The 27,618-nt window shown below is 38.1% G+C and overlaps 1 protein-coding gene across 3 annotated transcripts in view; it reads right to left on the bottom strand.

Annotated features, from left to right (window-relative positions):
• The window catches only part of TTC17 (tetratricopeptide repeat domain 17), a 124,189-nt gene that overhangs the window by 77,180 nt on the left and 19,391 nt on the right, over nucleotides 1-27,618 (bottom strand). For 2 of the 3 annotated variants that reach the window (XM_007497340.3, XM_007497339.3), the window contains exons 2-10: nucleotides 14,198-14,287; nucleotides 10,987-11,156; nucleotides 9,494-9,605; nucleotides 9,117-9,248; nucleotides 6,905-7,014; nucleotides 5,349-5,493; nucleotides 4,470-4,609; nucleotides 2,493-2,653; nucleotides 983-1,095 (exon numbers count right to left, since the gene is read on the bottom strand). In XM_007497340.3, the coding sequence (XP_007497402.1) occupies nucleotides 983-1,095; nucleotides 2,493-2,653; nucleotides 4,470-4,609; nucleotides 5,349-5,493; nucleotides 6,905-7,014; nucleotides 9,117-9,248; nucleotides 9,494-9,605; nucleotides 10,987-11,156; nucleotides 14,198-14,287 (1,173 nt within the window). Of the gene's footprint in view, nucleotides 1-982; nucleotides 1,096-2,492; nucleotides 2,654-4,469; nucleotides 4,610-5,348; nucleotides 5,494-6,618; nucleotides 6,684-6,904; nucleotides 7,015-9,116; nucleotides 9,249-9,493; nucleotides 9,606-10,986; nucleotides 11,157-14,197; nucleotides 14,288-27,618 lie in introns of those variants that run through there. The other variant, XM_007497341.3, reaches the window with a different exon arrangement.

Below are 27,618 nucleotides of genomic sequence, written 5' to 3' on the forward strand. Positions count from 1 at the left end.
AAATAAACCATATTTTTCTTTACTTTGCCCTAACACCAATTTAATATTGAGGATACAGAATTTTAAAGTACAAGGAAATGTAATTTTCAATCTTATTGAATTCTTCATGAAATTTCTCTATATCTTTGTGCTCTGCAACAGATGCCACACCATAAGCCACACTGAATTTCAGAGTGGCTTTTTCAAAAGCTTATCACTACCACCACAACAGGAGATGACTGAATGTCACTGAAAATTAGTTCTGTTGTTGGACACATGACAAAACTAACTCCTCCAACTCTTTTATTTGCCTTTCTGAGAAGACATTATAAACCATACTTCTATTTAGTTGCAATCACCTTCTGTCTGCAATACTTTTTAACTATCTGTTCTGTTTCTCCAATTAATAAGGTTGCAAATTCCATGATTCAGGGAATGTCTTCTATTTCTCTATACATCCCTAGTGCCAAGGACAATGCCTCACACTCAGTAGATGGTGAATAAATGTGTACTGATGTTGAAAATTATTTTGTTGATTTTGGGGTTGCAGCAACAATAAAAATTATTTTTGATGGCTGATGAATTCAGATAACAAGTTCCATGGCAACTAATTCTCTTTCCAAATTTATAATTGATAGTGGTTAATTGCCAGATTAAGAAGATGGAAGCTTTAATTGAAAAATAATAATCCTACCCCAATCTTAACTCTTATCCAATTTTCAAAACAAAGAAGACATGGATGAAATGAAGAATGAAGTTGAACATGAGAAAGTATTTCTGTAGTGAAGTTATAGGCTGCAACCAGGTATGTGAGTAGTTGAGGTCCAACAATATTTGGTTTCAGAAGTTATAACAAATAATCAAAATCTGAAGATTTTACTGAAATTGCTCTAGGCTTCAGAGATGAACATATTCCAATTGAGCGATATGGAAGGCATAAAAGGGAAGGTGTTCTCAAATGCAGGAAGCTCAGAAGTAGTGAAGAGACTGAGAAGGAACACACCTGAACATAGTCTACATTTTCAAAGATATCTCCTCGATGGTAGCGTACAGGTTGGTCCCACTGGCAATGTAAGCTATGTTGCTGGTTGCCCAGACGACATATCTGATGATTCCCTGGGAGGGGAAAGGCCACAAATGGAAAAAAAAGTCAGCAACAATGAGAAAATGTTCTTAGTTGAAGGCAGTTAACTTTTCTGGGTCTCAGTTTCCTCATTTGAAAAATAGGCAGCTTGCACTAGATGGTCCCTGATGGCTCTAAAACTTTGAGATTCTATGATAAGAGATTGGATAGTTCGGTGCTGGCAGTTTCTTTACATACTTCTCCATGGGAAAGCTGTTACAAAGCAAATGACCATTGAAATACTGAAGATTCACAATATGGGTTTCCTAGCTACATTTAAGTTTATAATGATAGTTAACATCTAGATGGCACGTTAAGATTTGCAAAGCACTCTCTCATCTGATCCTCCCTAGAATTCAACAAAATTACAAGCTATTATTATTATTATCCCCATTTCACAGATAAAGAAATTGAGTCTGTAAGAGGTTAAATGGTCACAAGAGTAGTAAGAATCTTAGGCATAATTGGAAATCAGGTTCCCAACCAGTTGCATTGGATTGAGCACTGAAGGCCCTTGAGTCCTCTTCCTTTTGTCCAATTGTCTATATAATCCAGGATGTCAAAGAAAAAAATTGTTATTGACAGCATCAGAAGAATGAGTATGTATAATCCACAATAACCTGTAGTTTGAGGGGAAAGGGAAATGAAGGGTGGCTTAGGGGATTCCTCAAAATCAATCTCTTCCTTTTAATTGTGCTTTCTATGTCACAGGCACTGTGCTTGACACAGGGAATACAGAGTCAAAAAGGAAACACATGCTGCTCTTGTGGAGTGTATAGTCTATTGAGGGAGATATCACACACATATATAAGGATATAAAAAAGATACAAAATAAACTCAAAATAGTTTTTATGGGGGTAGGAAGGCAGTGTGTGGAATAGCTCATGGATACTAAGGGGCAGGGACGAGGAAGGAATGTATGCTGGGCTTTGGGGAGTCTTTAAAAAACATGGAGATGGAAGATGGGAGAACAAAGTGTGAGAAACATCAAGGAAGCCAGCCTGGTTGGACCACAGAGTATGTAAAGCAGACTAATGTTTAATTGGGCTGGTAAAAGTCAGATTGTGAAGGGTCTTCATTGGCCAGCTCAATAGTTTGTAATTTGACCCTAGAGGAAACTGGTAGTGGAGTAACAGCTATGTGGTGGATAGTTTGGAGGAGAGCCTAGGATATAGGCAAGGAGACAAACAAGGATTCTCTGTTATTCTAAGGTCTTGAGCAGGTTCATCAGAACCTCAGGATAAGGAGATCTTCTGGTTCATCAAATGCTGGAAGTGATTCCCCTCTGGTCTCGAGAAGGGCTACTTGATCTGTTCCGGAACCTACCTGCATTTGGTGTTGTTCCCCAGGTCAAACCCAGTTTGAGTCGCTGGATCTAATCAAAGCTTACCTAGCTGGGCCTCTTTTGCTATCTGAGTCTCATGGATGATGTTCCTTAAGATTTGTTCTTCCTGAATCAGCTTGTGCTTCTCTAGGATTTCTTGCTGCCTCAGGTAATGGTCGTGTTGCTTCTGATATTCTTTGAGTTCATTCAAGGTGCGCTGGAGAGATCTTTAAAAGTTTTCACACCAGAAAAAAGTTATAGAACTTTATAAAATGGTCCCAGTCCCATGCTCTCCTCCCTTTTCTAATCAAAGGCTAATAGATTCCAGTTCTCAGAAAAATGCAATTGCTTTTCTTTTTTCTTTTAATTTTTAGATGTAAAATCTATAGTGAAATTACTGTGATAACAGAAAATGAAAAGATCTACCATACTTTGCACAGAACAGGTAATAGCAGCAATCACTTGCAGGCTGGAGACAGACTTATTCAAATACGCCTCATTCTTTTCGTATGGAACATGCTAGGTTTCTGAGGTCATCTAAATACTACATGACAATGCAGACCTGCAGATCACAAGCCCCTACAAGCTTCTTGGTTTACAAAACCCGTGTTGGCTCTATCTCCATGTGCTCCCATTTCTCCTCGTTACTATGATGCAATAATATCTAATCATATCTAACTTTGGGGATGAGTGATTTTGGTGAAGGGAGGATGGGCTTCACAGGAATACTGTAACTTTCCTAGGATATAGGGAACAGTCTGCAAGAGTTGCCATGGCCAAACAGCTGCAGTTACTTCAGTGATGAGACTACTGGAAGGTGGCTAGCTAGGCTGGTCTCTGCATTAGCTTGTTGATCACTGGGTAGGAACAGCTTCAACGTAGGTCTTATGGGTAAAGCTTTGGAGAAGCCAGGGGTACTTCTATGCCAGCCTGAGAAATGCAAGCAGGGAGCCAGTGGAGGGCTGGATCACAGTGTAAAAGATTATTAACAAGTGACAAGCGCCCTTTATTTGTCCAGTGCTTGGTCATTCTTAAAGCTCTTTTATATGTATCAGTGTATTCACTCTTCTCAAAAGCTCCATGAGATAGGCAGGAAGGTATCCTTATTTCCTTATTATAAATGAAAATAGATTGGGGAAGCTCCTTGCCTTGACCAGAATCACATGGACAATGAGCAGACAGGAGAGAGGGGTTTCCTACTCTCCAGGGTCTAAATCTCACTCCACTATGTCTATTCTACCATTCTCCCCTCCCTTTCATCACTTCTGCCTTCCACAGTAGGCCAAGTGTATAAAAGTCTGTGCCTTTGAGAGACTGTAATATGGTTGGTTATATGTCCAAGCTTTTGCTGCTCCCATTCCCAGAAACTTCGCTTTTAATTTGAGTACCCTTTGTGAAGAGGCTCTCTCTTGTGAAAAGATTGGAAGCTCTGCCCAAGAAGGAGTTACTAAAGCCCAGCTCTATATTCATACAACTGAATTGAGTTATCCTCTCTTTCAAAACACACTTTTCTTCAATCTCTTCTCTATAGAGGCCTTCCCAGAGTTTAATGGAACTTGAATTCTTAAATCCTATTCTTCACTATTCCTAATAATAACATTTGACCATAGAGCACGATCTATACTAGATCCATAGCTCACTCTTGGGTCCTGTAATGCTCATTAAGTGTATGCATACAGCCCAAGTGAGGCACGACGTCATGGATCTGGATGGAAAAACACAAGTACAACAGCACCCTACTGTAACACCATTTGTTACAATAGAAGTTTAGCTATATCATAGGTTTGACTGTTTCTTCCCGAACAACTTCATACAAGAGGGAGGACATGATTATATCTCTTGAATTATGTTAAGCTATCTGGAGCTCTGGGGAAAAGGAAGGAGAAGGGAAAGAAAGAAAAAACTGTTTTTGCCTTTTTAAAAAACTCACTTCCAAATGACATTAATATATGCTGGGCCTACTACTTGGCCTATTACTAGGCCTAATATCATGTTTCACAGTGTTAGTAACATCCCATAGTAAAGTCTGTTGCTCCAAGTTACCTATGTTGAGCTTCCAATTTCTGCTCAAGTTTCTGCTGACACAGGACAGCATGCTTCCTCTTTATAGCTTGTTCAAACCCAGGTTTGGCCTGCAGAGCATGATCATAGCAAAGCACGGAATGGTTGTACTCCCCAAGCATCTGAAGAGCAAGAGAAACACATACACACACACAGAAAAACAAACAGAAAAACTAAGTTAAAGATGGTTCAATGTACCCAATCCTCAAATAATTAATAAAAATCTCTGCCCTTTGGTTTGTGAATAATCATTGGGTTGATGAGTAAGCAGACTCCTCAACATGAAGTTAGAATTGTTCCTCTGGTGATCAGCAGGAAACTGATACTATTCTAAAGAGGTATGACCAATTTTTTGTTAAAGAGATGGACACCAAGGTAGCTAGATGGCTCAGTGGATAAAATGCCAGGTCTGGAGACAGGAGGTCCTGAGTTCCAATCTGGCCTCAGACATTTCCTAGTTGTGTGATTCTGGTCAAGTCACTTAACCACCATTGACTAGCCCTTACTGCTCTTCTGCCTTGGAATCAATATTTAATATCATTCTAAGACAGAAGGTTAGGGTTAAAAATAAATACATAAATAAAATAAAGAGATAGAATTTAATCCATCCAGGTAAAACAACCATTATTCATTTATACATTAATATATTGAGTGTTTTAAAAGAACAAAAATTTTTATTTCTCTATCCTGTATATGTGTGTGTGTGTGTGTGTGTGTGTGTGTGTGTGTGTGTGTGTGTGTGTGTTTGTGTTTCTAATGTGGAAAAGAATTGGGGAAGGAGAGAGAAAACATTGGACTAGAAAAAAAGAAATGGTGGCTGCTTTTTTTTTCTTTTTTCATGAATTAAAAAGTTGTATTTACTGCATAGATATTCCCCAAAGTGTAATAGCTGGTAAAGAAGTCACTCTCGTCCAGAGCAGCATGGACCACGATGGCAGCATCCGCAGAGAAGTGGGCCCTGTGCAACACATTGGCCAGGTTCACCAAAGCAACATCTTTATTGTGCCTGAAAGAGAAGGAAGAGATGTTATAAGGAAGAGATGTTACATTCTGTGACCTTACTTTAATGACAGATTTGGAAAACAAACCCATCAGACCAGGGACCAGGACAACTCATTTGCTACAGGAAGAGTCTCTTTAAGAGTTTCCATAAATGAGCCAAAGACACCAGTAAAGACGATGATGTGAATAATAACACTGGCTCAAGCTGATACCAGACTTTACAATTCCAAATGATGTTTTCATATACTCTATCACTTGATCCTAACAGCTGTGAGGTACAAAATTAAATGCCATCAGGCATCCCCTCTACAACCTTACATATTGTAAAGCTGGGATTCAGATAGGCTCAATGACTTGGTCCTACAGCCAGCAATGGGCAGAATCAGGACTCAAACCTCCAAGACGTTCCCAGATGGATCCTATTAAAACAAGGTTCAGGAACGACATTCATTAGCATTTAGGGTGGCAGTATAAGGTGAAACAGACCAAGTCTGGATTGCGGCCTTGTTTGGATTATTTTCAACATAAAAAGAATAGGTTTTAATAGGAAAACCCTAGATTGTGTTTTAATAGGGAAAAAAAAAATTCTTCCTCCCCCTTAACTCAAAACAACTCTTTCCTTGGTAAAGAGCGCAGAGTTTCAGATTTGGATATTCATGATACTGTCATTTTTTCCTAGTGTGCTTATGATAATAATTGTGAAAATTCAAGCCAGATTTTGAATTGCTGTCAATGATGTGAAAGTATGGGCTTCTTCCTAACACTTTATTTCCCAAATATTTGAGACTACTCAGGCTAAAGAAAGAACACAGAGAACTAGCTTATTTGGGGGAGGAGGGGTTATTTTTACAGGTTACATAGACAGGTTAATAAAGATAAGGTTCTATTCCTTTAAAATGATTGCTGGATTTCATATTTTGGCATCACCTTGAATGGCTTTAGTCTACTGGTTAGAAGCTCCTCAAAGCAGGGACAAGAGCTTGTTCTTCTTTGCATCTCCCCAAGAACCTGGTGCTTTGCATTTAGCAAGGATTTAAGTTTGCTGAATGGAATGTTGCAAAATTCACAATAACCCGCTGTGAGGTGTAGTCACATTCTATGGTTTAAAAAAAAATGTGCTATGGATTACCTGCTTGAGGAGAAATTAAACTTGATAGCCTGATCATGATTTCCCCAGGATTGCTGCCAGGTCCCCTGGATGGACAAAGCTTAGTCTAAGGAGAAAGATTCTGCACAGAGTACATCTTTCCTTTGGAAATCAAAAGGGGATTTTTGCATGTCATTTTGAATTTTCCATCATGTTTTTTCTGCCCAATCAAACACTCTGGAGGGATCCTTCCTTGGGGTACATCATCTATTGTTTTTTTTTTTAAACTAGTTTTGATTAATGTGGAGGCAGAAGGGAGGAAAATTACCTGGAAGAAAAGTGGAGTGCTCGCATAGCACATTCCACTACCTGATAGGGTACATTCTTTATTCGCCAGTAAAATGAGGCCAAGTTATAGAGTACCCAGGAAGAAGAGTTCTAGAAAGCAAATAAATGAAAGGAAAATTAAGGCGCATAACTAGACATATTCTTCAGCTTACAATGTTCTAGACCAGTGCCCTCAACACACCAGGTTTATGAAGTCCCATGCAAGGCAAATTAGCCTAGGCAGACAATAGAAAGTCTAATTAAACACTATATAGCATAATATAGAGAGCATATGGACTAGAAATGCCAAGCAACATTTCTGATCCCTAAAAGGGTGGGTGAATATTCTGGACTCAAACAAGTGAAATCTATATTTATGATTTATATTGAACCAGAATTAAGATGGACATCTCAGGATTTCATCAAGATAAAGGGTATAATCTATGCCCAAATGCACTGGAATGGACCATTACCATTGGAATGGAAGATTCTTGAGGGCAGGGCGATCTCACATTTGTCTTTATATAACCAGTGCTTAGCAAAGTGCCTAGCACATATTTAGGAACTTAAGAAATTCATGTTGATTTTAAATTTCAGTGAAAGAAGTAATTTTGTCAGAGGAATGTTTACAGTCTAATTCAAACCTCTTGGGCCTCTTAAAATATATCTTTGAAGCTTAGTGAGAGATGTTGTATATTTTAAGCAGAACTAAGCTGGTTCACAAAAGCTGCTCATCAAAAGCCAGCTGGCTTTTCTACTGTTAGAACATTTTTAGAATATCAACAATTTGAGATTCAAAACATTGGATGATGCAAATCTAATGGATTTAATGTCTTAATACATCTACAAATAACACACAATTCCTTCGGCAGTACTGTGCAACAATGGTACATGCATGATTTGGTAAAGAATACAGGGTTTTTGGTCAAGAGAAATTTCCTTTATATAGCTGACTTTGGTCCCTAGCCTCTTTTATTAATGGCCTTGAGGAGTTCTCCAAATCAGTTATGACCTTTGGGTTCATAAAACATATTTCATTTCCATACAGTTTTTATCCCACAAAATAGGAGAAAAGTAGCATAAACCTAGATATCTCTCTCTCTCTCTCTCTCTCTCTCTCTCTCTCTCTCTCTCTCTCTCTCTCTCTCTCTCTCTCTCTCTCTCTCTCTCTCTCTCAATTGTGTTACTCTAACTAGGCAAAAACATATTTTGAAGCCATTTTTTAAAATTCTAAAAATGTATCACTCTACTTCCACATTTTCCAAAAGTTTCTTTCAAAACCTGCTCATGTTATAAAGATATACTTGATAAGAAGGGTTAGCACTTGTTTAAAGGATGTAACCAGTTTCATTTTACATGAAGTTTTTCAGACATTTGGACCCAGAGTAGTTCTTTCAGTTTTGGCTTTATATGCTTAGGTCGATTTGCAAGCCTAATATAAATAGTCCACTCAGCTATACACATGCAGTCATGTGAGAAATTTTTTCAATTCTGGGCCAAGTTCTTCTCATTGCCCACTTCTGGGCTCCTGCCAATACCTGGTATATTTTTCTGGAACGAAAACTAATTTTAACATTAGTTAAAAAAGAAAACAAAACAGAATTAGGAAGTTAACTCTGCTACAAAAACAATCATTTAATGCAGTTCAAAACCAAATAGAATTTCTTTTGGCCCCTCTCTCTATCTTAGTGAATTTCATGAAATATCCATGTTTTCCTGAATGCTACATATATATGACCCAGGCCTATTTTACTTTTCTCTTTAGAAGTAGTTCTCCCATACAAAAATCAGGAGAAATTGATATTTATAAAGTTTGTTCTAATTCAATATATTTATTTTATTATATCCCTTATGTAGGAATACAAAAAATGAAAACTCTTGTTTTCAACATGGAAGATAAAAATCTAACCCACCAGCCATATTGTTGACTGCAATTAAATTCTCTTGTTTTATGGGCATCAATTTAAGAAATTCAAATAAAACTTCCTTCTCTAGCCTCCAAAGCTAAACCAAACCTGTGCTATTAAAATGTTTTTTCCTCTAGTCTAATGTTAATTATATGCTTGATATCCACACAGGAAACATTAGCAATCGTCTTCACATAGATACAAGAGAAATAAATATTTTCCAGAAGAGCAATACCACTAGTTGAAAGGTAATTGTTGCAGAGGGTTGGTCTTTGGGGTTTGAAGTAAATTGGTGGGAACTCCCACCTTCATTAGCCCTTCATGGATGCGGTGACCGATGTCTTCTATACTCCTTCCTAATCGTCTGGATAAGTATGTGAAGATTGGATCCTCTTTAGGTAATAGAGGTGCAGAAAGATTAACTCTTTCTTGTACACCCTGGAAGAGAAGAGAAGAAAAGATTACAACAGAAAAAAAAACCAACAGAAAAAGAAAGCAATATAGAAGTTCTGATCTATTTAAAATTCTAGCCTAGGTGGAGTTATTTTTAAAATTAAGGAAGTTACACAAAACTGTTTTGGAAGCAGAGAAAATAAAATCTAAAATGTTGAATTTTTTTTTAATAGTAATGGGCTTTTAAAAATGGGAATTGGTCAGAAAAATTCTTACCATTTTCTACTTACCCGTAGGTGCTGAAAAGCATGTATGCTATATGGAAGCTCTAGAATTTTTGTACAATCTGGTTTCTTAAGATCTGGAGGAACAGGAGACTCTGTATCTATATAGTCTTCAGGGCTGGAATGAAATTTCAGGCAATGTGTCTAACAATCCAGGAAGTATTTATTAAATGTACACCAAAGGATTTGTGCCAGATGACCTTTCTTCTTAGTTGAGTTATAACCTTAGAATGCTTCAATCTTCCAACCAGTATGTCAACATTTATGCCTTTCTAACAACACAGCTGTTCTTAGGATCAAAGACTGAGTCTAAAATAACAGTGATAGGCTAAGAATGGCAAAAAATAATATTTAAAGTAAGGAACAATGGCAACAGTTTTTCCAAATGTTTAGTGGTTAAACTTAACTTATCCTTTCTACATGAGTAATATTGAACAGGATTTGATGGCTCTAACTATGGTTTAGCTTTGAAGAGAGGTTCAGTTTTGTTTTACAATAAGTTCTATTGATACAGTTCGTTTTTATACCACAGTCATTTGTGCATATCCACTGCACACTGTAATTCTTTCATCACTCTCAAGCCAACATAGTGCCTGTCTCTGATAGTGAAATGTTCTTGCATCCCTATTTTTCCTACTATCCCCTCCAAAGAAGAAAGCTGTGTCCTTCAAGACCACGAGTGCCCATTACATGGGACTCTTTCTCTTCCTCTCATATTGGCCCTTTTCCTGATTAAACCTCTAGAAGCCAGTGCTTACCCCAGTACCTCAAATACCCCAGACATTTAACAATATGGAGATAATAGAAACAGTGGTACTTGAAATATTGGCATATTTTAGAGCACGCACAGTTTAATGTCCTTAAATTCAATTGTAACTGGCCCAAAAGGTAAAGCCAAACTGATGATTGGAACCTGGACAAAGAAGATATCTGGTCAATCAAAAAACAAATCCTCTACAACAATTAAAATGAGAGGGGAGGGGGCAGGAATCTTAATTTGGGGCCTATGAACTTCAAAAAAATATTTTGATAACTGTTTTGAAAAACGATTTCCCTTATAAACTTATATATTTTATTTAAAGCATTTAAAAACATTTTTTCTGAGGAGGGGTTCACAGGTTCATGGGCTTCACCAGACTATCTGCAAAGGGGTCCATGACAGGGACCGCCTGCTGTAGATGGATACAAGAAACTGTCATTTTAGGACAAGAGCAAAACATTATTATACAGCTTGAGGTGAAAAATGAGAGAATCCAGGGAGGACAATGGGAGATCACCTAGCATTAATGCTGAATGTTTAAGAAATCTGTCTGGCAAAATCAGGCATCACTGTAATTTGTGATTTAAAGTGTTATTTTGAAATTTTTCAAATTTCTGTGAGAGCAAATAGCTGCGACTTAAATGAGGTTATGATGATTTCTAATGAAATTGTGACTTTTATGTGAAAGAATGTTTATCTTATGATATTTGACCTCCAAGTAGGAAAGCTAACTCATTACCTGACATCTTTGCTTTCCAACGTGATATAAGTACCATCATACAGGTCCAGGTCCCCAAGGGGTACCTTGGCTTTGATGCAGTCTGGATCTTCCTTGTTATGCCTTTGCTCCAGGCCTGTATCTCTGTCCTCATTCTCTTCTATGTGGATTTTTTGAGCTACTAGTTGCTTCTGGTGAAATGAAAATATAGAAATGGAACATATTTGTCCACCATAAGCACAGTACAATGGCCCAAAAGAAGCAGGAGGTAACCTTTTCACTTACCACATTTGCTTGGTGAAAGCTACTGTTTCTGAATGCACTTAGCTACAATCATTTCCTCAGGCAGACATGTACCATGATAAATTCTATTCTTGACTGCTATATCAATAACATTCTAAAAATGATGGGGAGGGCAGAAGTAATTACATATAATATGCATGTATAGCTGTATTATACGTGCACACGCACGCACATACACACACACTCCTATTCTATGCTAGATTTCTAAATGATATGATCTTGTTGAATGTCCTCTGCTTAACAATGCGACAGATATATAAAATTAAAAAGATCTTAATTCAAGGTAAAAAATATAAAAAAGAATTGCTTAAATATAAATAAAGCAGTACTCAAAAGACTTAAAAGTGAATATTATCTATGGAAATAGGTCTTGATCAATGACACATGTAAAAACGCAGTGGAATTGTGTGTCGGCTATGGGAGGGGGGTGGGGTGGGGGAAGGGAGGGAAAGAACATGAATCATGTAACCATGGGGAAAAAAATTCTAAATTAATTAAATAAAATTTTCCATATTAAAAAAAAGGTGAATATTATCACATACTTTTTAAGTGATGATGGCAACAGGATGAATAGCTATGGAAAGGACTTCATATCAAAGAAGAGTCAGAAATGTTTTATTATATGTGCATAGAAATTCTGAAAAAAACAACAACTGAAAAGCCCTAAAACAAAAACCTTTTTCCCCTAAGAAATGAAAAAGGGTTCATGTATTTTAATATAATCAACATAGATGATGACAATAAGGTCAAGTCAGAGCATCCTTTCTCCTCCTCCCATTTCCCTGGTGTCCTATTTATATATTTAAATTCAGTCATTTTATAAGAATCCAGGAGACAATGCTACACAGGACAGAGATGATGGTCTCGGCCTCCAGAGATCAGAGTTCTAGACTTTGGGCCAGTTGCTTGACCTTTCTGGGTTTTGGCTAAGATGACTGTTAAGGTTCTTTCTAACTCTAAAATGCTACAATCCCACTCCAGTCTCCACCAGAGATTTGCTTCATTTCTTTCTGCGTTTTTTTGGTACCTTACATGTCTTTCACTTAAAACCTGGAGTCAAATCCATTTCCTAACCTTCCTGTGACTGTTAAGGGCACCATCATCTTCCCAAGCATCCAGGCAGGAAAATTTGGGATCACCCATGACTCCTCACTCCCACTCACCCCACATATTCAATCTGCTGTCAAATCTTCTTGTTTCTCCATTTATAACATCTTTAATAGACATCTACTTCTCTTCAGCTCCACAGCCACTATCTAGGTCAGATCCTCAATATCTCTCACTTAGACCATTGCAATAGCCTTTTACACTATCTCCTGCCTTGAGTCTCTTCCCACTCCAACCCACCCTTCACTCAGTTTACCAAAGAATTTTTCTAAAGCACAGGTATAATATGTCAATATCTCAACTGAATAAAGCCCACTGGCTCCCTATTACCTCCAAGACCATACATAAAGACCTGCATTTAAAACCCCTCACAAGCTGGCCGTTCCTCATTTCTAGTTAACTTTCATCTACTCTGTATAGATCTTGAACGTACCTTGTTATCTACATTAAATATCAAAATGGGAACACACTGGAGGAAAAGACAATGTTTGTGCCCCCCGTTTTTTAAATTTCAAAGAAAAAAAAATTAAACCCTTACTTTCTATCTTAGTATCAACTTTAACACAGAAGACTGGCAAGATGTAGGCAATTGGGGGTGCAATGACTTGCCCGGGGTCACACAACTATTAAGTGTCTGAGACCAGATTTGAACCCAGGTTCCCTAGGCTCCAGGCCTGGTTCTCTATACACTGTTCTACCTAGCTTCCTCTATGACTTCCTTTGAAAAGCCAGCACTTATCAGAGTGTTTGGGAAACAGTAAGCACTTAATTAATACATCTGTTTACTGACTGATCTTGACCTTCCAAATAAGGATGTTTACCAGAAAACTTATTAAAATAACCTGATACTGTACTGTTACTATGAAATAAAATCAGCTTGAGGCAAATATACTTTCAGAATATTAAGTCCAAAATTAGGTAAAAAAAGCAAATATGTTTTAAAAAGCAAAACTAGATTTTTGTCAGAAGCAATACATTTCACATTTCTAGGGTGCAAAGTATTTTCCCAAAGAATGATTTTTACCTCAAAACTCATATTCAACAGGGCCTTGATTTGGTATTTTAGAATTTATAATAAATGATTTCTGCTACTCTGACAATATTTTTCTTCGAAAGAGATCTTTATAAGCATTTTCTCCCTAACCTAAATGACAAAGCAGGTAGGTAGCTCAGTGGATGGAGAGTCAGGCCTAGAGATGGGAAGTTCTAAGTTCAAATTTGGCCACAGATATTTCCTAGCTGTGTGACCCTGGACAAATCACTTAACCCCCATTGCCTAGCCCATACCATTCTTTTGTCTTGGAACCAATATGCAATATTGATCCAAAAACAGAAAGTAAGGGCTAGAAGAAAAACAAAACTAAATGACAGCCTAGTAAGGTACAAAGGTTGCAAACATGTGGACATTCCTGACATCAATGGAGACATCTAAGTATGGAGACAATAAGTGACTACGTCAAGGTTATAGTGAGTTATTGAATGAATCAGGTACAAACCTTGGTTTCCTAACCTTGGGTCATTACAACATACTATCTTTTTACAATTTCTCAGATTGGGTTTTGTATTACTCAGTTAACTCTTTTTCTCCCCTCTCCTTCCTACTCTACCCTTTGTTTCTTAACCTGGAGTCCATGAAGTGAAAAAATTTTTTTGGATAACTGCATTTCACTATATTTGGTTTCCTTTCTAATCCTATGCATTTTAAAAACATTATTCTGAGCAGGGGCCCTAGGCTAATGGGAGTGCCTGGGGAAAGGGGAAAGAGGATCTAAGATTTGGGATTGTTTATTGTTCTAGCCTCTGCTCCAACCCTCAAACTCACCTCCAGTTCTCTGAGGTAGTTAACTGTTGTTTCTTGTCTCATCAATATGACCAAGTCATGAGGATGCTTCAAGTTCATTGGGGAATCCACCTGCCAAAAGAAAGAAGAAAACAGAGTGCTGGGAAATTTGTACATGATCTTTTAATATTAAACATTTGGCACTCAACTAATAGCAATGCTCAGATCTATCTTACTGCTAAAAATTAAACAGATGCCCATTCTTAACTCTATTTGAGGGACATGATAGTTCAATTTTTACCCATAGGAAAGCAAGCAAACCAACTGTGATTTTACTATAAAGGTGGACAGAGGTGACTGCAGCACATAGCAGCAGAGAATAAATTCAGGTAGATTAGAGAGGCTCTGAATAGGGTTCTGACAACAGATTGTGTCTACTTCTGGGAGATGTACTTAGTATAGAAAAGCCAACGTATCATATAGAAGAAATCAAGTAGAACAATGTAAACTGGACTTCATCTCTATGTTGACTTTAGAGGGAGACACTGTCAGAAGATGCTCTACCTCAGACAGTTCTGAGATGTTCTGTAAACCTACTCTTAGATATTGCTTTTCTAAATGTAAGACCCCTTCCGGTGGCTACTGGAGGGACTGAATTAGACCAATATTAACATTATTTATCAATGAAACTATAAGCAGAGACATTGAACCCAAAAGGAAGAAGGCTGACAGTCAGGTCCTCCATGGAGATGGAAAAAAAGGATTTGAGAGTTGGTTTTATTCTTTGTGCAAAAGCAACCAAAAAAAATTCATGGAACATTTGGTCATTTTCCTTTGCTATGCACATTATGAGTGTAAGGAAAAAGAATATTATAAATATAATTACAGGTCGTGGTTCAAGATCTGTTGCAGTCAATAAGGAGATAGAACATTCCTAAGGACTTAATAAGACCCTTCAAATTAAACCAACATACACACTCAAAACCTGGCAACATTCATGCAAAGGTAGACATAGGGCAAGATGGCTAATAATGTAGTGGAAAACAGAGCAGGGAATTTAGAAAAAATGACCAAAGGCTTAATGCCATGAATATTTTCTTCAGAATAAGTTGAATGTCACTGGATGTAATTAGTATAGAAAAAGATATAGTAAATTTTATTTTTTTGTCATGTTAACAAACAACTGAGATTGGCTGTAGATGTAAGTTAATATCCAAATGAACTTTGTGTGTACAGTCAGATAAAAAACTTGTTAAAGAAAATAGTCAAGTGGCACAGTGGATAGAGTACTGGGCCTGGAGTCAGGAAAGCTCATATTTCTGAATTCAAATATGGCTCCAATCATTTAATAGTTGTGTGACCCTAGGCAAGTCACTTAACCCTGGTTGCCTCAGTTTCCTTATCTATAAAATGAACTGGAGAGGAAATGGCAAACCATTCCAATATCATTACCAAGAAAATATCAACTGGAGTTCTGAAGAGTCAGATGTGACTAAACAACAACAAATTAAAAGAATGGAAATGAGATTGCTGTTCAACTAAAATATTCTTACCAGTCTTAAAGTGTTGATACCAAAATATAGGAAATGGATAAAGAAACAGGCATTGATAGACTGTAACAGCTTCTTAATTTTCGCTCATATAAACAGATTATTACAAAGAGGCAGGAAGAGCTTAGAAATCTACCTTAGCAAAACACAAGATTTTGTCACATAGAGATATAGGGCATCACACGTTTAAAATATGAACTCGTCTGTAAAATCATGGAGAATTAGGATGGAGGAGAATTAGAAGTAACGGTGGCTTCTAAAACAGTGAGAAGCCATGGAGAGAAAAATGGATTTATAGGAAGCCCAGATCAACAGAGTTATTTAAAGGTTAAATTGAAAGGAAAATAATAGGCAAAACAAGTGGGAGAAATCTGTTAAGATTTCCTATTTTCTGAATCAGTGATGGGAAGGCCACCACATTCTGAATACCAAATCACAGCCCCTGATTGGGTGCATACAAAAAAATAAAAAATGAAATGGCAGAGGGAAACCCTAGGAAGGGTAGCTAGATGGGACCAAATTCCATAAAGACAATCCAGGCTGGAAGCTTTAAGAAAAAGATTCTCAAAACTGCTAAAAGAGGGGATAATATTACATGCTTAAAAAAATAAAGCATTGATATTATTACCAAAAAAAGTAGATGAAAAGGACTCAATAACTACTGACTCATGTGCCTACTTTCCAAGCTCTAGAATAATCACGGAGAAGATGTGAGGATAATTTACACATGTAATGAGGCTGTTCTTGAAGAAAGTATGAGAAAGAAATAGGCTTTCATAAACATTCTACCACAGATCACATATCTTTATGTGATTGACTAAAAGTTATGAGGACTACAAAATATCTTTGTGACTAACGGCAGCCTTAAAGGTTCTCTTCTAATAAGGTGACCACGTGCTTTGGGGATGCCAAGGAAATGGATGTCTTATTTCAGGAACTAGATAAGATGGCTGAAAGAATTCTAAGATTAGGAGTGCTATGATTCTATAAAACTGAAAAACTTCCAACAAACCACTACAGCTTTTCAAGGCAATTTGATGAAATCATGAATTGATTACAAATGAAATAACTGATTTTGAGTATTAATTCTATGATGGAAGATAAGGATTTTTTAAAAAGCCTATCATAATAGTCTCAGTGTTAGGTCTTATTTGTTCCTTAGTAAGCACTTTGCTTATACCTGAATTTTAACTCCTTTCTTTATCTCCTCCCACTTATATACCTCAAGTTTTTATTTTTATTTTTTGAAGAGGAGCCACATTAAATCATTAAAATAGGTACTTGGTTGGAAATTAAACACCAGAACACTTGCCTCTATCAATACCATATGAACTTTCCATAGCTCATTCTACTACTGTGAGAACCTCATTTTTCAAATTATACTTCCTGGTCCAACCATATCTGGAAAACACTTTGGGATTATTTAGGAAAAGTTATTAAGCTGTTCACACCCTTTGATCCAGTGATCTCACTATATGATATTTTATACCTCAAGTAAGACAATGATAGAAATAAGGACCAAAATAGTCATAGCAATAAATGACTGGGGGATTTCTGGGCAAACTGGGTCACATTAATAGATTAGAATACTCCTGCATTGTAACTGATGACTACAAAGAATTCAGAAACATAGGAAAACAGCGAAGAGTAATGAAGGCAGAACCAGAAGAATAACAGCTACAGCGATGACAATTATAACAATGAAGACAACACTGAAAGAAAAGAGAAATTTGGGTCGAATACAATATTGGTTCCATTTGGGATTAAAATATTCTTCCTTTCTGTTAAAAATTGGTAAACTATAACACAGAAATTTATATTATGGTATAGGTTATAACTGTTATAGATTGTTCTGTCTAACCTATTTTTTATCAAGGAAAATAGTATGTCTACTGAAAAGGACTCTGACAAAAGAAAATTTATCAAGAATAGCTCAGATCATAAAAGAGCATCACTTCTTCCTCCAGGAGTTCTTTTTGGGCCTAATATGCCCTTTCACACTTTCCTTTGAGGCTTCACATTTTTCATTTTTGGCATTGTTATCCTCTTCTGAGTTTGTATATGATCTTTCCTGTCACTGAAGTGGCGTTCTAACATCAGTTTGTTTTTCCCCTGATATTTGCTCCTTTTTCCTGCCTTTTTTTGGGTGTCCTTGTCTCTATGCTGAAGTTCAGCATAGGTGGAGGAAGTAGTGTTCTGAAGTTGTATTGAGTTCTACTCTGGTGTTTAGGAGTTGCCTGTCTTTGGGTCCTGCAGTGTGCACTCTGAGGGGGCATCCTGGTTGGCTCATTGTGGGGAGAGCTCCAGCTGCCCTGGCCAGGTCCCACTTGTGTTGGACCAAGATGGACTCCCTTCCACCTTGTGCCAGCTCCCATGGGTGCCAAGTATTTGCTGGATTGCTCTCTCTTCTTACTGCAGTGAGATGGGTCTTTCCTGCTGTCATCTTATATTGTCTTAGGCTAGAACATGCCCCCCTTTCATTTGTTCTACTGCACCAGAATTGATTCTGAGAGGTGCGTGCGTGTATGTGCATGTGTGTGTTGTTTCAAAGTGGGTTTGGGCAAGCTCAGAGCATTCATTCCTTACTCTGCCATTTTAGCTTCTGGAAGAGCAAGTGTCCCCACCCAAAAAACAAAAACACTTCCTCAAAGACTATACCTCAAGGCTTCACTTTTTAAGGTGTTCAATTTCCTCCTGTCTTTGCAACTAGAAATTCGTTTGGAAATGTAGATCAAAGCTTAAAAGATACTTTAAACTAAGAACTGAATTCTGTGAGCTTACTTGCTTTTCCACATTTATTAAGCATGTAGATATTGCAAAGGGTTCAAGAGAAAGACAAGATGCTACAGGGTCCTCCCACACAGCTCACAGGCTTTCTCTACTCCAATGTGGGTAAGGCAGAAAAAACTCCTGTGTCTAAGCAGCTTGGAAACTTGTTCACTAAGTTACCGCCTACCCCTTTACTGCCCCATCTTTCGCAACCCAGAAGGCAAAGAAGTAAGTTTGAGTTTTGTGAAAAGTCACATGTGCAGAACTATGCGAAAAGCTCAGGCGGGCTCATGGTATACTGAACAGATTGTACTTTCTCAGTATTCCTTAATGAAGCAGAACTCAGAAAACGCACTCAATCCAATCTCAGCTTCGGGCTGGAGGTGTAAAACTCGGGTTTGGGAGTCTGAAGGCCAACAATGGCCTGGAGAGCACGTGTTTGCTCAGGCATCAATGGGATAAAGTACAAGTCACTGAGGAGCAACAACAGGAAGCCCTGGGAGAGGTGTATTTACAAAGCAGTTGATAAGTGGAGGGCATTTAAAGCCAATTATAGGAGTTACAACTGCCAGCTGTAGCCAGCATGGGACTTTTCAACTCTTCAGTACTTTGATTCCATTTTCACTGCCAAAGTAGGCCTCCGGCTACATTTCCCAGCGAGGACACAGTGTGCTTCTGAACCTGCTCCCTGTTCTCAGAACCGAGTCTTAGAGGTGAGCTACCTAATTCTGGAGCAGTTATTAGAGAAGCAACAGGATGTCTGTGCTTCATGGAGCCCACAGTTGCTCCAATGGTATCTGGTGCTTGGCAGCTGTTAAGCTGGCAGGTGCAAATTCTCCAGAATGCCTTTCTGAAAGTATGCAAGCTGCACAGACAGCTGAGCTGGCACAATTCTCTTAAAAGCTCTGGGGAACCCCACGTTCTAATGGATTTGATCAGGAACCCAGAACTTGGTGTTGTTTTCAGACAAAGCAACAGCGGACACAATCACAACTGGGGCCTCAGAGTAATCAGATGGCAGGGCCAAGTAGAGGTACCAAGTCCAGGAGAAGACTTTGCCGGATAGATATACAATGAAGTTATTTACTGACAATGAGACACTACCAGGAGAAAAACTCCCTTTACCAGTGAGGAAAGAGCCAATAGTGTTGACTTCTAAAACCTCCTCTCAAGAACTGTCCTGCAGATGGAGATAAGAGGTCCAGACGCACTACTGAAATGTCAGATGGCAAATGAAATAAGCAGAGGACATTTCAGAAGGAAGAAGGGGTCAAGTTTAGAAAAGCCGGTGCTCTGAGTTGAAAAAAGCCTCAAAGAGATCGCCTAGTACAATTGATCCATTTTACAAAGGAGAAAAACTACAGTTGCCTGGCCCAAGGTCTCCCAGCTAGTAGGAACATCCGTCTCCTGACTCCAAAATCAAGGCTCTTGCTTCCATGCAAGTGGTGGTCAGGGTTCACAGAGGAAGTTGAGACTCTGCCTAAGTCTCTTGCACATAAAGGCCTCTCAGATGCCACCAGTCAGAAATTAAACTGGGCTTTTAAGATCTTTTAAAATACAACATGCCATAGAAGGGCCATAATATTTAGTATGAAATTATTTTTCAGGAGAAGTTTAGTTTTGATAAGGAAAACCATAGTAAGAGCTTTGGACATGGAAGGAAGGCGGACAACTAGGAGATTAGAGAGGAGCATGGAAAGGGAGGTAGAAGATCAGGGGAAACTTGTCTACTTTGTCATTTTAAGACCTAATAGCTAACAACAATGGGAATAATGTAATATCTGAATTTCAAGAATCTTAATCACTATTTATGTAGCTATCAAAGGACACAAATACTACCTTTATTCAGGTTTGGGAAGATCTGGGTTTGAATCTTGTACTTCTGATGCCTGAATTTTCTCCCAAATGTCACAGAAAATGCCTTCATTCTGGAAGGTCACTCTCAGCCCTGAATTTAACACTTTGGGAGGATCCTCCAGCCCTGTGGCTTTCCTTTCTAATTGGCAGGTTCCTACCAGAATTTCCATTTTAAGGAGGAGGCCAAGGCAAGCAAGTCTTCATTCCTTTCCAGGAATGTACTCCTCTGCAGTCTTGACTATCCCAAACTTTTTCTATGATGCCCCTTACACTGGGTGCCTTTATCTCTCTCCATTCCTTCCACTTTTCAGTTTCCTAATGCATTGTCTTCTCCCATTAGAATGTAAGTTCCTTGAGTGTTGAAACTGTCTTTCTTTCTGCTTGTAATTTTATTTCCAGTGTTCAGTACAGTGCCTGGTATATAGTAAGCTCTTTCCCCACCCCATGTTTTATTTTTTATAGTTTTTCCAGATTACATGCAAATACAATTTAAAATGGAATTTCTCTTTCTGTCTCTTGCTGTTGGGCTTCATTGGTGTCAAATAGAAATGCTGATAATTTATGTGAGTTTATATTATATCCTGTGACTTTGCTAAAATTATTAATGGTTTCAATTAGCTTTCTGATTGATTCTCTGGGGCTCTCTATGTATACCATCATATCATTTGCAAACAATGTTAACTTTGTTTCTTCATTCTTTATTTTAGTTCCTAGATACAATTTTAATAATCATTTTCTGACATTCTGTAATCCATATTATTTCTTTCCCTCCACATAATATGATATAGGAGGTACATGTGCTATCACACAGTACATATTTTCATGTTCATCATGTGAAAGAAGACATATTGCTTATACTAGAGAAAAATCCATGGAGGAAATAAAGTGAAGAATGGCATGCTTCAATATACATTTAGGCTGTCAGTTTCTTCTATGATAGAGGTTAATGTTTTTTATGAGTCCTTTAGAGCGCCATCCTGGATCCTCGCATTGCTGATAATAGTTAAGCCATTCACAGCTGATCATTGTACATTATTGCTGTTACCAAGTACAATATTCTTCTGATTCTGCTCATTCCACTTTGTTGGTTCTAGCAACAACCAAAAAAGACATTTTACCCAGCATGACCTGCCTATACTTTACAACCTTTTCCTTTTTGAGGGGAGGCTTATGTATCCGAACACTTAGCATAGTGCCTGACAATAGTAGGCACTTAAAAATATTTACTGACTACCTATTTAGAACATAGCTGACTCTGGAGAGCAATTTAAAACTATGCCCAAAGGACTATAAAACAGTACATACCCTCTGACCCATCAATACCATTACTAGGTTTATATGACTGCACATGTAAAACTTATGTGAGATTCTTTCTCACATCTCAGTAGAAGGTGGGAGGAAAAGAATTCAAGACTCAAAATTCTTTTTATAAGGTTGGCAACTGTTTTTATACGTAATTAGGGGAAAATGAAATTATATATTTTTAAAAAGAACATAACTAAATGCTAGAATCTAAGCAAAATCAACTGTCAAAGTAGATATAAAAAACTTAGGAGGGATGTGAACTGGAATGACCTCAAAGAACTGATGCAGAGTAAAAGGAGAACCAAGAGAACCTTATACACAGAGATGGAAACACTGTGGCAAAATAGAATGTAATGGACTTTTCTGCTAGCAACAACGTAATGACCCAGGATGATTCTGAGGGACTTATGAGAAAGAAGCTATCCATATCCAGAGAAAGAATGGTGGGAGCGGAAACACCAAAGAAAAATAACTGCTTGATCACATGGGTTGATGGGGATATGATTGGGGATGTAGACTCTGAATGATCACCCCAGTGCAAATATTAATAATATGGAAATAGGTCATGATCAGTGACACATGTAAAACCCAGTAGAATTGCTCATTGGCTACAGGAGGGGGGTGGGAGGAAGGGAGGGAAAGAACATGAATCAGGAAACCATGAAAAAATATTCTAAATTCATTAAAAATTTTCAAATAACACAAAAAAAACTTGGGAGGAGCTTCTTATGTCTTCTTTTAAAGTGAATACTATTTCTCACACAATTCTAGAAGTTTGTTAATCTGGGAAATCCATAGTGTATTATCCATTTAATGATTGAACAGCTATAAGTAAAACTGTCCATAGGCCATTGTGGAGGAGAAAGTCCATGTGGTAATGGTACTATAATACCACCAAGTATTCGAAGCACCAATGGAATATCTCATACATTGAGTAGATAGTTGACATGGGATTTATGGAAGGACACTGGCAAAAAACATATTGGATGAACTGTGGTAGGCACTGGCAGAAGAAGTAACGAAACTTATTAAATCACAGGCCACTTAAAATTCTTAATGAATTGAGCTACTAGCTATTTCTGGAATTGGATACTTTCTCCACCTCCATGTGTCTGCACAAACCTTATCCTACATCCTTATCCCCATTTCTTCTCTCAGAATTCTAGTCTTGCTTCAGGGAAAAGCTGGTATGGTAGACTACCTCCTCTGGGAAGTTCCTTGAACCTCTCCATTACTAATATTCTCTCCCTCTTTGAATTACTTATTTGAATTTCCCTCTCTGTGTACATGTGGTATCCTTTTGACTATAAGCTCTTTAAGGGCAGATTGTTTCATTTTTGTTTCTACAAACTAAGCACTTTGTATAGGTCCTGTGCATAGTATGTGCTCATCCTTCTGATATAACTGCTGCTTTTGACACTTGAACCTTCTCTTCCTGCATACTTTTCTCCTCTAAATTTTTATGACAGTGTTCTCTCCTGCTCTCCTTCTCAACATTCTCTGCTAATCTTCAATTAGGCCAAGTTCATTAGCTGTGCACATCCCCCTAAACTCAGTCCTGGGTCCCCTTTTCTCTCCCATACTATCTTACTTGTTGACCTCAAAAACTAGGGTTCAGTTATCAATTCTTTGTAGTTGATTCCCTTCCTTCCTTCCTTCCTTCCTTCCTTCCTTCCTTCCTTCCTTCCTTCCTTCCTTCCTTCCTTCCTTCCTTCCTTCCTTCCTTCCTTCCTTCCTTCCTTCCTTCCTTCCTTCCTTCCTTCCTTCCTTCCTTCCTTCCTTCCTTCCTTCCTTCCTTCCTTCCTTCCTTCTGTTTATCTCAACCTTTACAGAAGTGATACTATTTTGACATCCAGTCTTACATCATCAATTATTTTGAACCAGATGTCCCAGACATTTCCATTTCAACAACATGTCCAAAATTGAACTCATTCTCTTTCCTCTAAAATCCTCCTCTTTCCAGCTTTCTTATTACTATTGAGTGCATTATCATCTTCTCTGTCTCTGAGGTCTGCAACTTCAGTCATCTTCAACTGCTCACCTACTCCTATCTCACATATTCAATCTGTCACCGTTATCTTGTCATTTCTACCTTTATAACATCTCTCATAAACGTCTCCATCTTTCTATTTTCACAGCTATCACCTTGGTGCAGACCCTCATCAACCCTTATCGAGACTACTCCAATAGCCTACCATCACCTTCCTCTTTCAGTTCCCTCTCCTGTTTCAGTCAACCCTTCACTTAGCTGTCAAAGGGATCTTTCTAAAGAGCAATTCTGCCTGCATCATGCCCCTACTCAATAAACTCCAGGATCAAATAGAAAACCTTGCTTGGTATTTACAGTCCTTTACACCCCAGGCCCTTTCCAGGCTTTTTTTTTTTTAAACACAACTCTCTGCTTTGGTCACAAAGATTTTCTTCCCATTCGTCTTATACTACCTTTCATCTCCAGATTCCATGCCTTTTGATTGGCTGTCCATATGCCTTGAAGACTTTCTCCTCACTCACTTAAGAATCCTGGCTTCCGGGGGTAGCTGGGTAGCTCAGTGGATTGAGAGCTAGGTCTAGAGATGGGAGGTCCTAGGTTCAAATCTGATCTCAGACACTTCCTAGTTGTGTGACCCTGGGCAAGTCACTTGACCCCCATTGCCTAGCCCTTACCACTCTTCTGCCTTGGAGCCAATACACAAGTATTGACTCCAAGACAGCAGGTAAGGGTTTAAAAAAAAAAAAAAGAATCCTGGCTTCCTTTAAGACACAGTTCACATCCCAACAGCTACTAGTGGCCTCCTAGTCCACTTACAGCTTGTGCTTGACCTCTGAAATCACTTTCTATTTTCATTATCTTAGAGAGCTAGTTCTTTGCATTTGTCTCCCTCATCAGAATGGGGCCTTCTTAGGGGAGAGGCCATGTTTTTGCCTTCCTTAGCACAATTAGTGGCATATAACTCTTAATAGAGGCTTATTGACTGTTTTCCTCCTGTGTAAATATATTTTTTTAATAAAATAATTTCTTTATTTTATGTGCATTTTAACGTCTCTCCTAATTATCCTACCCTCCTGCTATTGAACCAAAAAGAAAAAGAAAATAACTCTATAGATAAAACAGTAATCATAAATATGCAAAGAGCAGCAAAACCCATTGCCTCATTGGCTGTGCCTCAAACTGTCTGCTTCTTTCTACATTTTGAGTTTATCACTGCTCTGGCAGAAGACAAGTGGTGCATCTCATCTTACGTGTTCTGGGTCTGGGGTATAGCATGGCATTCATCAGAGTCGAAAGTCCTTCCAAGTCCTTCTTTCTGTACAATGTCATTGTTTTTGAAGCAAACATCCCTCTGGTTCTGCTCACCTCTCTTTGTACCACTTCAGGGGAAGCTGTCTGGCTTCTTCTGAAATCGTCTATTTCCTCATTTTTATGACTAATTCTTTAACAGATATTTGTTAGATTGATTTTGTTGACTAGCTCATTGATTGGTTCAGATGTAGAGCTATGAGATGCCTTTAGAGATCAGCTAGAAAGTTCAGTGGTATCAAACTCAAATAGAAACAGGGGCCACTGATCCATCAGCTCCACAGTGACTTAATTTTAAAATATAACAGTATCTCTGTTTTGTCTTTTTATTTATTGGCCCAGGAGCTGAGTGTTTTGACACAGCTAATCTAGTCCAACCCCCTTATTTTTTCAGAAGAATTTGAGTCAAAGCCCAAAAGAAGCCCAAATAAGTAATTGACCCCAGATAATTTGCAAATCCATTCCTTTTTCTACTATACCACACTTTAATACCCTTTTAAAGCCTATACACAAGACACTGAAGAAAAAATATATGATTAAAAAAAGAATTTCTCTGAAGAAGATGATGATAATAATGGTAATAATGATAGTCAACATTTCCATAGTGCTTTAAGGCTTGCAAAGCAATTTAATACTATCTCATTTGATCCTTAAAACAAGACTGTGAGGGCGATATCATTATCCTCATTTTAGAGAATGAGGATAGAGAAGAAAATGAGGCTGAGAGGGGTTAAGTGACTTTCCCAGGGTCACACAGCTAGGAAATGTTTGAGATCCAATTTAAATTTGGATGTTTCTGATTTTCTCTAATGGTTAGGCAACCTAGTAACCTAAATACTCATAACAATACAAGGTAGGTTATTTTAAGGGCATGAAGAAGCACAACATTTTGAGAGATTTCAGAGACATGAGCAGCCACATCAGGCTAGAGGCCATTTCATCCTTTGAAGGACGGGTAGGATTTCAACAGGAATGTCTGTGGTGGGGTAGGGGGAATATAGAAATTGAAAAGCATTGTCAGCCTGGAGCTCTCTGTAGCCCAACCACTGAGCACAGGTTACTAGGCTTCAGAAAAGTCCACTATAGTTCAACACAGGATTACAATATAGAAACAATATAGAAACATAGGTCTAGAAGAAAGAGTGCTTCCTCAGAGAGCAATAAAGACCTGAGTTCAAATCCCAACTCTGAAACTTAGTAGGCAAAGTATCCTGGGAAAGCCCACTTAAATTCTCTGTTACTCTCATTTTTAAAATGGGAAAAATACTATTTCTACTGTTTGTTTACCTCAGGCCTGGTGAATAAAGAAAACATAAAATCTTAAGGTACACTATAAATGTCAACTACTTTCATTACTCATCATGATCTTGAGTCACCAATGAAAAGCGACTTATAGTGCATATTTAGGCTGTATGTACATGCCTTAATCCAAAATAGTCACCTTTAAACATTTGGAAAATAACTCCCTACAACAACTTATTCCTCTAGAGTTCCAGAAAGCTAAGTTTTAATGTAGTCATGTCAAAGAATCATATATTTGGGGAGAGCTAGCCTCAAGGGATCTTAGACATAATCAGATCCAATTCCCTCATTTTACAGGCTGAAGAACCTGGCTTCCAGAGAGATTAGTTGGTCTAAGGTTGTGTAGCCAACTAGTGGTGGACCCATCTTTATAAATATAAAATAGGTAGCAGTTAAGTGACTCAATGGAGAGAGAGCACTGGGTCTGGAGTTGGGAAGGCCTGAATTCAAATCCAGCCTCAGATATTTCCTACCTGTGTGATGGGGGGACGGGGGGGGGGGGGTAGGGGAATAGGGGGAGAAGAGAAGTAATTTAAATGCTGACTGACTCAGTTTCTCTTTCTGTAAAGTAGGGATAACAATAGCACCTACCTTCCAAAACAAGACAATAATTTTTTAAAGTGGTTGGCCTGTTGGCCTTTGTTTTGTGATGAAGAATGAATGGTTTGCAAAAAACTGAGAGGTGCAAATGTCAGAGTGAGTGATTGACAGGAACATGTGACTAAGAATCACATGGGAGCCTAAGGCTGGAGATCTAGGATAAGATTCTAAGCCCCAAAGGTCAGACATCTTTTCTTTCCTGAAGGACTTTGGAAAAACAGGTATTCTACTTCTCCTAAAGCCAGATAAAGAAGGAAATCTTTGAATCTAGCTGCTGGCAGCTTAAGGAAAAGAAGATTGAAGGCATACATCACCTCTGGACCTATTTGGACAGCAATCTACTGAAGATCCTGGCCTTTTGATTGGACTCCTTATGTGAGATTTGGCTATGGGGAAAATTATTGTTTAGCTTAGAAAGTTAGTTTTAGATAGTTTATAGACATTCGATTTTAAGATAACTAGTGTAATTTCCCCTAAACCCCTGTTCCTTCCTCCCCTTCCCAACCAATCAATCTGAATTATTTATATGTTCCCTCCTGTTCTTTCCTCACCAAATTCCCAACATAACGGTTTCCTCATCTGTAAAATCATCTGGAGAAGGAAAAGGCAAACCACTCCAGTGTCTTTGCTAAGAAAACCCTAATTGGAGTCATAAGTCAAGCACAACTGAAATGAATGAACAATGACAGAAACTTGATATAGTCTCAAAATGTACATATATACATACACACGTACATAAAAGAGCACAAGAGAACACTATACTTTTCTTTTTACAGATACAT

Source organism: Monodelphis domestica, chromosome 6 (assembly GCF_027887165.1).
Source record: "Monodelphis domestica isolate mMonDom1 chromosome 6, mMonDom1.pri, whole genome shotgun sequence".
In the NCBI taxonomy this organism is placed as follows: Eukaryota; Metazoa; Chordata; class Mammalia; order Didelphimorphia; family Didelphidae; genus Monodelphis; species Monodelphis domestica.